This window comes from Lactuca sativa, chromosome 4 (assembly GCF_002870075.4).
Source record: "Lactuca sativa cultivar Salinas chromosome 4, Lsat_Salinas_v11, whole genome shotgun sequence".
NCBI classification, from domain to species: domain Eukaryota; kingdom Viridiplantae; phylum Streptophyta; class Magnoliopsida; order Asterales; family Asteraceae; genus Lactuca; species Lactuca sativa.
This window is the reverse complement of record NC_056626.2, coordinates 101,902,808-101,912,914: the sequence shown is the minus strand read 5'-3', so window position 1 is coordinate 101,912,914 and position 10,107 is coordinate 101,902,808. Positions and strand designations below refer to the sequence as shown.

The 10,107-nt window shown below is 34.4% G+C and overlaps 2 protein-coding genes across 5 annotated transcripts; one reads left to right on the top strand and one right to left on the bottom strand.

Annotated features, from left to right (window-relative positions):
* The first annotated feature begins 317 nt into the window (after positions 1–317).
* Positions 318–4,513, top strand: LOC111882990 (phosphatidate cytidylyltransferase 1). Of its 2 annotated transcripts, none has more exons than XM_023879357.3 (12): positions 318–405; positions 1,299–1,368; positions 1,777–2,030; positions 2,727–2,878; positions 2,980–3,121; positions 3,205–3,361; positions 3,433–3,480; positions 3,563–3,637; positions 3,729–3,857; positions 3,941–3,997; positions 4,112–4,195; positions 4,278–4,513. In XM_023879357.3, exons 2-12 carry the CDS (start codon positions 1,303–1,305, stop codon positions 4,365–4,367), a joined length of 1,254 nt encoding a protein of 417 aa, XP_023735125.1. In that variant the 5' UTR covers positions 318–405; positions 1,299–1,302; the 3' UTR covers positions 4,368–4,513. The 2 variants fall into 2 exon arrangements, with proteins under 2 accessions (XP_023735125.1, XP_023735119.1); XM_023879351.3 differs by having other exon boundaries at positions 352–492.
* Positions 4,514–4,601: 88 nt separating this feature from the next.
* LOC111883006 (alkaline ceramidase) lies at positions 4,602–6,986 on the bottom strand. Of its 3 annotated transcripts, XM_023879375.3 has the most exons (4): positions 6,756–6,986; positions 5,817–5,966; positions 5,392–5,741; positions 4,602–5,306 (listed from the first exon to the last, which is right to left on the bottom strand). In XM_023879375.3, the coding sequence occupies exons 3-4, from the start codon at positions 5,643–5,645 to the stop codon at positions 4,793–4,795; spliced, it is 768 nt and encodes a 255-aa protein (XP_023735143.1). In that variant the 5' UTR covers positions 5,646–5,741; positions 5,817–5,966; positions 6,756–6,986; the 3' UTR covers positions 4,602–4,792. The 3 variants fall into 3 exon arrangements, with proteins under 3 accessions (XP_023735143.1, XP_023735136.1, XP_042757040.1); XM_023879368.3 differs by lacking the exon at positions 5,817–5,966 and having other exon boundaries at positions 6,756–6,984; XM_042901106.2 differs by lacking the exons at positions 5,817–5,966; positions 6,756–6,986 and adding an exon at positions 6,548–6,743.
* Between the last annotated feature and the right edge of the window lie 3,121 nt (positions 6,987–10,107).

Sequence of the window (10,107 nt, the reverse complement as noted above, 5' to 3'; positions counted from 1 at the left end):
TGAATGAAAGGAACAGGGAAAAGGAACGAATGTGAAGTTTAGTTCTTTATCAACCCTAAATTAAGTTATGTTCCACTTAATATAAGTGTGTGTATAATGCCACATAATATAAAATCATGCCATGAAATTTGTCAAATCAGCTTAACATAAGATCACGGGTCATATTACCTTAAGTTGAATAGAACAAACAAGTTCAACCGACAAATATAAATGTATGAAAAAAACATAGTTATTCGTTAAAAGCCTAAATTATTTGTAAGATCCAATTTATTGCATAACCATATAAAATCCCATTTTGTTGGAAAATATATAAATATTAAAAGTTGAAGGAGCACACAATAATTAAGCAAGTACAGCGAATCTCCTCTTTACTTCAACCCATATTATTCTCTCTCGTCTAATCAGGTATGCTCTCTCTTGCTACATAGATTGACACATTGTTTACAACTCTCTCGGAAATCACTTTCAGTTTCTGCTAACTCAGATTCAGCTGTAAGTATCAATGGTTTTGTTTCGTTTTTTCTGGAATTGCATTAAAATTCGAATAATTTGTGTTTTTTTTTTTTTTTGGTTTGTATCCTGATGATTTGCGTCAAGGAATATATCATCGAAGCTATTTTGCTGTATGTGGAGATTAATTTACTCATCCTATAGGTTTCGTAGTATGCACATGAAATAGGAAGATTTGAATTTGAAAACCTAACGCTGAATGTGACGAAGCTAATTTCGAGCACTTAGGGTTTAGTATTTTTGAGTAATGTAATGCGTTTTGAGTATCACATGTGGAGTTATAGTCGAGGTCTAGATAGTGAAGAACATACTTGTACCTTTTCATCCATGGGAGAAATTAGAGCGGGGGAGGTATGTGTTGGGAAATTGATATTATTAGTTTGTGAAATTGAATTCACCCTTGTTGAAATGCAAAGTAAAACAATCAAAAGATAAGCTTGAGAAAGAAATAAACAAATACAATAATTATGAAAAGGAAATCTTCCCCTGAATCAACCATCAAGGTATTCACTTCTATTAGAAATCATATGTAAATCACAATCTGTTGTGTAATAATATGAATGATCTGAATTTCTGAAACCCTAGATTAAAGACTAAATTACATAATTTAGCAATCAATGTCATAGGCCTTCAACCATGTGTTTAGTAAAACAATTTGCATCTTATTATCTTCCAAGTACATCAAGAATTATATTATTGCATCTTATGAGATATTATTATTCATTTTGATTCATAGTTAATATGTTGTGTGTGTGTGTGTTGTTGTTGAATACATTTTCTTGTTGTAGAGTGATGATAAAAGATAACGAAAACACTATGCATACTGGACATGTTCGGCGTCGTAAAGGTTCAAATGAGGTAAATAGTCAATGAAATCTTTTATGATATTTGTGAAATATATTTCAAACATATATACTCAACTATCTTTTCTCAATCTATCATATAGCTATACATGAAAAGATCATAAGCTATTGTTTTGTTGAAAGGAAACGAGATTCCCTTTGTTTGTACATTCATGTTTGGTTTATAATATTGTCAAAGGGTTTTTGGAATGTAGAAAAATGACAAATGACAGGATTGTCCTTTTGGATATCTTTAAAACCTCAATAAAGAAACTTTGCAATATGCTAATATCTTAAGATTCTTTCCCTTTAAGTGTCATAAGAGGATAGTTTTGTACTTTTATGACTTCAAATTCAAAGAAAGCTATGTCTTTTTGTAAAAAAAAACATAACAGATCAATGACATTTGCATGTTGAATATCAGGTTCCAGGTGATGTTGACCAAACAACTGGAACCAAATTGTTGGCAAAAGATCAAAATAAGTATAAGTCAATGTTGGTTCGTGCTTATTCAACTATTTGGATGATTGGTGGCTTTATATTTGTTGTCTACATGGGACATCTCTATATATGGGCAATGATTGTCATAATACAAATCTTTATGGCAAAAGAGTTGTTCAATTTATTAATCAAAGCACATGAAGAAAAACAGCTTCCAGGATTTAGGCTATTGAACTGGTAAGTTCAACAAGCATCCCTTTAGGCCCTGTTTGTGCAAAAGACGTGAATGCCCTTTTCATTCTCATTATTGAAAATAGCCATAGAAAGCTCAAAACAAGCATCTTTTTGGGCCCCATTTGTGCAAAAGACGTAAATGCCCTCCTTGTTTGTGTAAAAGACATAAATGCCCTTTTCATCTCATCATCGAAAATAACCATAGAAAGATCAAAACAAGCATCTCTTTAGGGCCCGTTTGTGCAAAAAGACATAAATGCCCTCCTTGTTTGTGCAAAAGACATGGATGCCCTTTTCATTCTCATTATTGAAAATAGCCATAAAAAGCTCAAAACAAGCATCTTTTTGGGCCCTATTTGTGCAAAAAGACGTAAATGCCCTCCTCGTTTGTGCAAAAGACATGAATGCTCTTTTCATTCTCATCATCGAAAATAGCCATAGAACGCTCAAAACAAGCATCTCTTTAGGCCCCATTTGTGCAAAAAGACGTAAATGTCCTCCATGTTTGTGCAAAAGACGTGAATGCCCTTTTCATTCTCATCATCGAAAATAGCCATAGAAAGCTCACCTGATTGGACAGATGAGACTCGACAAGCTTTCTAGGGTTATTTACAATGATAAGGATGAGAAGGGCATTTATGTCTTTTGCACAAACAAGAGATGGAGCTGTAATCAGCTGTTGTTTCATGTTTGTTTCAGGCACATTTTCTTCACAGCAATGTTATTTGTATACGGTCGGATTCTTAGTCAACGGTTGGTCAACACAGTTACAACTGACAAGTTTTGGTATAAACTTGTGGGAAATCTTATCAAATATCACATGGTCACCTGTTATTTCTTGTATATAACAGGTTTGTCAATCTCATTTTTTTTTTTAATTTCACATAATATTTTTCTTAAAACAATATATTTAAAAAAATCAAACAATGAAAATTGACGTATATTGGTTTAGGTTTTGTGTGGTTTATTCTTTCACTAAAAAAGAAGATGTACAAGTATCAATTTGGGCAGTATGCATGGACTCATATGATCCTTATTGTGGTTTTCACCCAATCATCTTTCACTGTTGCCAACATTTTTGAAGGAATTTTCTGGTATTACAAATTTACAATTATAATTTTATATTTATCACCACTTAGTTTAAGCTCAAATTCTACTTATGTTTAAATAATGCCAGGTTTCTTCTTCCAGCATCACTGATTGTGATTAATGATATTGCTGCTTACATATTTGGTTTCTTTTTTGGAAAAACTCCATTGATTAAATTATCTCCAAAAAAGACTTGGGAAGGATTCATTGGGGCATCTGTTTCAACCATCATATCTGCCTTTGTGGTAATTAATTATATATAATAATTCTTTTATTTTTTTTATAAAAAATTTGTTTAATCTTTAATTGTCTGCAGCTTGCTAATCTTTTTGGACGCTTCCAATGGTTGACATGTCCTAGAAAGGTGATTCAATTGTATTTTAACATCCATACTCATAATAATAAAAAATAATAATAATTTATAAAGACAATAATAACTGATGCAGGACTTGTCAACTGGATGGCTTCAATGTGACCCTGACCCTTTGTTTAAGCCTGAGAATTTTGTGTTACCCGAATGGGTAAGTTAATTGCAAGAAATAACAATTTATTTTCTTATTAATTATTATGAGATTGTAGTTTTTTAATTTTTTAATTTTTTTTATTTGTTAGTTTCCATGGAAAGAGATGCAAATTCTGCCAGTGCAATGGCATGCATTGGGACTTGGACTTTTTGCTTCAATAATTGCACCTTTTGGTGGCTTCTTTGCTAGTGGTTTCAAAAGAGCCTTTAACATCAAGGTATTTGTTTCCTTGCTTTTCCATATAACAAATTCATATTTATTTATTTATTTTTTTTTACATTGTCAATTATTTCTCTGTAGGATTTTGGGGATAGTATTCCCGGACATGGTGGGATGACAGACAGAATGGACTGCCAGGTAAGTGATTAAATGCAAGAAATAGCAATGTACTTTAATGGTTTGTAAATTTTATAAAAGTAATTTGCTTATTATCATTATTATTACTGCTGATTTTTTTTTTTTAACTTACAGATGGTTATGGCTGTGTTTGCATACATATATCACCAGTCATTTATTGTTGCTCAAAGCGTATCACTTGGGATGATTTTAGACCAGGTATTCCAACACCAACTTCTGTTTATAATTTCAGTTGCACAAAATTTTCATTAATACAAATATTTTGAATTAATTATATCAGATTGTAATGAATCTCTCATATGAGGAACAACGTGATCTCTACTCCAAACTCGGACAGATCATTAAAGACCACCAATTTGGTGAAACCTGATTTTTTTTTTTTTTTAATCATAGATTGATTTGTTAGACTATTATTGTACAGTGGTTGTGGCTCTTTTGACCTAACTTTGTTGGGTTAAAACTGAGAGCTTGTTGTAAAATCTATTATTCTTAATATTTAAACACCATTACATGCGACTCTTGTAATCTATATGTATTCAAATCTACACATTTGATAATAATTTCAATCATCCAAACTAGTCTTCGAAAGACAATAATTTCAATCTTTTGGCAAAAGACATAAAACGCACTAATAATGATTGAATCAAACAAATTGTATCACAAAAGGATTACAAAATTTGGTACATTAAACATATTCTACTTTCACATCCATTTTACCCCAATTTCGAAAATATACTCCAAAATATCCAACTCATAAAAAAAACCGATAAAATTACCCGACTACCCTCCTCCTTCCTACTCTCTCTTTTGTTTATCAATCTTAACATAAGGAAGAACCCCCAAAAACCTCACAACCTTAGGGTTCCACTCCCTTTGTTGAGCCCTACAAAACATCAAAAACGTATTTGCAAAATACGAATTAAACCCCATGAAAACATGCCACAAAGCATGACCTTGCGGGTTGACCGGCCACCTCGATATCCGCCCGCACCAAAACCGGTCACCCAACCAACAAACGCCGCCAATCAAGAGGGTGGCAAAGTAGAATTTGGCCAACCGTTTGGCGGCAATATCTTGTGTGTGAATGTAATATTTATACATTCTTGGAATACACAAAAGACATAACATGATGTAGTGAAGCTTGAATCCCATATCAAAACGGATTATCGAGTGGAGAACTGCAAACGAGATTCCATAAAGAAAGAGGAAAGTTGGCATCGTGCTTCTGTAGTGCCAGTCTGGGGAGTACAGGATGTAGATGTAGAGGAGCATTTCCCATACCATTGGCGTTTCATCACTTTGTTGTTGCCTACATTAATAGCAACCTACTTTCATTCATTGTGAAATGACCATTTTGCCCTTAAGATGAATAAAAAGGAAGTGAGAGTGCTTACACGTGTTGCAAGGTGGCATGATACATGACACTTCCGAGAGCAAGTGCCATGTTTGACAAGTGAAGAACACTAAACCTTTTCTCGAAGCGTTGTAGTAATGAGCTAAAAAGCCCAATTAAGGCTAAAAGAATGCTTGGAACATTTGATATGGTGTTGTAAAACTCGGCTACATAAGAAGAATAAATGTAATTCTTTTCACACCATTCATGGGAGGAAGTGACTGGGCCCCAAAAACTCGATATACTATCTGCCATATAGAAGAACAAACTTATATCTTGTCACCACACATTAACTATATCATCACCCTTTGAAATGTAGTTGTAACTATCAAAACCAGCAACCGATTTTACCTACAAAAAAAGGGGGGAAATAATTAATCTTTATAAACTTCAACTAGCTATTCAATGAATAGAAAGAATCTTAACTGCTACAAAAGTCATAACACCTCCACTAACAAAAGTAAGTAGCATACTTTCACTCGACTTTATATCATCTTTATTCAGCTTTCAGCATCATAATCATTAAGCATCAGAATACAACGCATAACTTTTTCCTTATTGGGGAAAAACTAAGAACTGAAGTGACAATAGATAAAAGAGTGGCACTTAATCAGACAACAGGTGGAGATCAAAAGTAATTCCACTAGTCCTTTATTTATAAGAAAATCAACATCGATAAAAGTATCCCTCTCAAATTAAGACACTCGTCTTGGCTTGTTGGGATTAAAGTATATGTGACAGGTTTGTGCTTTTCAAGAAATTAACAAAGGATCAATGTCAAATCTGATAGAATTTATTGTGGAAGAGAGGGAGTATAATCTTCCGAAGCTGTAGTTCTTTTCACTTCTTTATACTAAACGCCCTTTACAACTTGAAATCCAACAAAGTAAATCCCTAAAACCATAAGCTAGTTGTGAAATACTTGAAGCAGTACTTGGGAGATCGGAATTTGAGGCATAGAATTGAAATGAATCCCAGTTAGTTAAAAACCTCAACTTATTTGCTCTGATTCAAAAGTCTAATCCGTGGAAACGGAGCTCCGAATATACCCTAAAGTCAAAATATTATCACACAAACACAAAAAAAGACCTTCAACTTCATCACAAAGTATTCCAAATTAGGGTTTAGCGATATCATAACAAAATCCCAACAAATACCTAAACCATCTCTCAGAACTTCAACCTGATCCCAGATCCAGTCATACAATTATTACTATATCATGCACGATTAAGCCACAGCTACAACCACTTCAAATATACAACTTCTTGATATAAATAAATAGTCTAAAAGGAAGAAAAATCTCAGCTAATTGCATACAAATTCATGAGTAACTCCGAAAACAAACAAGAAAAAAGAAAAACCGACCTGCATTCGCATTAGATCTCTCGTTCTTTAATCTCAAAATGTATCTACGTGTACGTAGATCACAGGTTTTCGTCTCTGATCTACGCTCGTAAGTTGTATCTGAATTAGGGATTGGATCGGAGCGATAGATAACGACGACCGTCTAGGAGGACCACGGTGTCCTTTTTATAGGGAAATCCAAGATGGGAGGCGACGTGACTACGTGCGCTGTAGTTCAAATTGGAAAATTCTTTGTTTCTCAAAAGAATTTATTTCCCATTTATCACTTTTTAATGTTTAGATGTATCTACATAGAAAAGAAAAAATGGGCTACATATAAATTAATTTTACTATAAATGACTATATTTATTTTGATTATTAAATTTAGATCAAGTAACTTTTGAGAATAACCAAAAGGGCTTTAAGGAAGAAAAAACGCTTTTCATTTGAATATCTTATTTTGTTTTACTTAATTATTATTTTGTTCTCATTTTACTCGTTTTTTCCATTTAAATAACAATAATGATGTTTCAACTTTTATTATTTAAGTTACAAAAATTAGGATATTCAGTTTTTGAAACGTAATTGGTTTATAATGATAAATATTGTGATATTTCTTTGGAAAAATTGTATAAAAAGAAACTAACTTTGTAAAAAAGTTTGATTTTTACAATGTGTTATTTTTTTTTTCAATTAAATTATAAAGTTTATAATTTTGTTTCAATTTTAAACAATTCTCCCGGTTATACTAGGCCACATAACCGGTTCTCATTTAAACTTTGTAACATCATTGAATGTTATTACCCTTTTGTCAAACAAGCATGTCATTTACTTTTTTGCCCTAATTACTCAAACACCACCATCCACCGATACCTCCGATGATTGAACAAAAATGAAGTGGGGCGCACAGGGATATGATCATCAGATTTTTTTTTTTTTTTTTTTTAAACGGCAAACTAACTAATCTAATCCTAAATAACCACTTATGTCTCCACCGAGACTTGAACCCCAGACCTCTAATATCAGATAAAACATGCATGGATCCATGGTATCTCATTTATGTTATTACGGTTTCATTCGACGATATTATTTGCAACAATTTTATACCTTTTCATACAAACTAAACATTTGTCACTTCAAAATTGATAGTGTTAATTAACATCCTATTTAGAATGATGATTTGTTTGATGTTTGCTAATTTTGTCCCTCAATGCTTGTTGATTTTGTTGTTATTATCATCTTCTTTAGCAGGAGAGTTTTGTTAAGGGCCAAAGTTGTTAAGAAACTTTTCATTAGATAAAATTTCTTGATTAGTAAGGGTCAAATGTAGCACCCGAGTCGTCATATATGAAGTTAATCGATAATAAGAAACGTTTCTTGAAGATTTCCATAAAATAACTTTTACTTATTTTTAAGGTCCAATGTTGTTTAACAGAACTGTTAAGGTCTAATGCTGTTAAAAATTTAACAAACAGTTATTGACTTACTGTAACACCGAAAATTTCAAAGCAATTTTTCATTTAAAAATAATCGTTTAATTCAAAAAAAACACTTTGCTTAAAATCTCATTCATAATCGAATTACAAAACATAACTCCATTTTCACTTGCATAATAAACCAGGATCCTCAAAATATGACTCTTTCTTTGGTGTGTACAATCGAGCCGGTGCCGTCCCGTGATCCTGAGAGAAACCTGAAACACATAAAACAAAACACTGTAAGCACGAAGCTTAGTGAGTTCCCCAAAATACCACACATAACACATATTAGCCACTCGAGGCTATAACTCTGTGGGTCCGTGGACCCTACTCTGTGAACTTTCCGGTTCTAACTTTGTAAACATGCACAGCATAAATCACATAGAATAATGCAGTACAACACATAACATACACATCATACAAATACTCTGTCACATAACTCTGGTTACGTACTCAAGGTAAAGTGTAGTGAGAAGACTCACCTGACAATCATAAAACAATTATCTGCACATGCGAACCTCGGACTCGCCACCGCCTAACACATAAGGCAAATATCTCTAATTAATACTCGAAGTCCCAACTCTAATTAACCGGCGATTACTCTTTCCCTCTCTAGTCAGGTAATGGGTAAAAGACCATTTTACCCCTCCCTGACCTCTATTACCTCTGTTGACCAAAACTTCCAAAGTCAACATAAGACAACTCAAGTCAACGGTCAACACTGACCAGACTCGGCGAGTACACAAGAGTGACTCGGCGAGTCCATGCGGGTTCTCTAAATCCTTTTTAAACCTCTTAGACACGACGAGTTCCCTCTCCACTCGTCGAGTTACTCGGCAACGAAACGCGGGGCAACCCCGACTCGACTCGTCGAGTCTGCCTATGGACTCGGCGAGTTGCTCCCATGACAACCCTCATCTGACCTTCTGAGGTCAGATCTGCTTCACCAAACCATAGATCTAACTCCCTCAAAGCCAATAACCACGAAAAGGTCGAACCTTGGGCACTCATGCAAGGTTCTACAAGCTCATTTGGGTGAAACCCTTCATTACATAACAACCCTAGCTCAAAACTCCAAATAGAATGCATAAAGCAGGATGGAAGGGACTCTCTGGACCTCTTTGGGTCCAGATTTATGGCTTCACACTCAATGGGACACTATACTCCACAAATCAAGCCATAAAAGAAGCTAGAAAACCCTAAAATCCCCAATCTTACCCAAAACAGAAAAGGGAGAACGATTTGATACCTCTATGGTGAAGATGCAAGCTCAGAAGCTCTGAATTGACACCCCCCTTGACCTCCCTTTGCTGGAAATGACTACTCCATGCACAACCACCTCAAGAATGCTCCAAAATGGCTCTTCTTCACTCTCTCAGCTCTCTGGTTCGATAGGAGTCTCTCAAAGGTGTAGGTGGCCGCCACTAAAGGCCATAAGGGCCTTTAAATAGGTCCCAAACCCGGACAATTAGGGGTTTCCTTGACAGCGCCGACTCGGCGAGTCCAAATACCCGACTCGTCGAGTCCCTTCATTAATCTGGTCCCCAAAACGCGATCCTACTCGACGAGTTGAGGCGTCAACTCGCCGAGTCTCCTCATTCCCCAATATAAAATACTCAAATTCCCATACCTGGATATCCGGATGTTACACTTACTTCATTTTGATTCCTTACAATGATATAGGGTAATATTATAATTATGATTTGAATAACGTATTTTGGAAGGAGAAACATCAAGTGAATCAGATGAGCAAGCATTTGTGGTTGATCCAAAATTAAATGAAAGCGATGAGGAATAAATTAGTTCCCAGGATATAAAAGTTAGTTATGATGATTTTCTATGTACCTGTTAAACAAGATAAAACTAATGATGAAGTAATTAAAGAAGATGGAACA

Bases quoted from the DNA above. Each gene is read 5' to 3' on its own strand.
- LOC111882990 (XM_023879357.3), top strand. From the start codon at position 1,303: ATGATAAAAGATAACGAAAACACTATGCATACTGGACATGTTCGGCGT. The intron at 1,369-1,776 runs GTAAATAGTCAA...GTTGAATATCAG, and splicing joins GTCGTAAAGGTTCAAATGAG to GTTCCAGGTGATGTTGACCA. The intron at 2,031-2,726 runs GTAAGTTCAACA...TGTTTGTTTCAG, and splicing joins GGATTTAGGCTATTGAACTG to GCACATTTTCTTCACAGCAA.
- LOC111883006 (XM_023879375.3), bottom strand. From the start codon at position 5,645: ATGGCAGATAGTATATCGAGTTTTTGGGGCCCAGTCACTTCCTCCCAT. The intron at 5,307-5,391 runs GTAAGCACTCTC...CTATTAATGTAG, and splicing joins CATGCCACCTTGCAACACGT to GCAACAACAAAGTGATGAAA.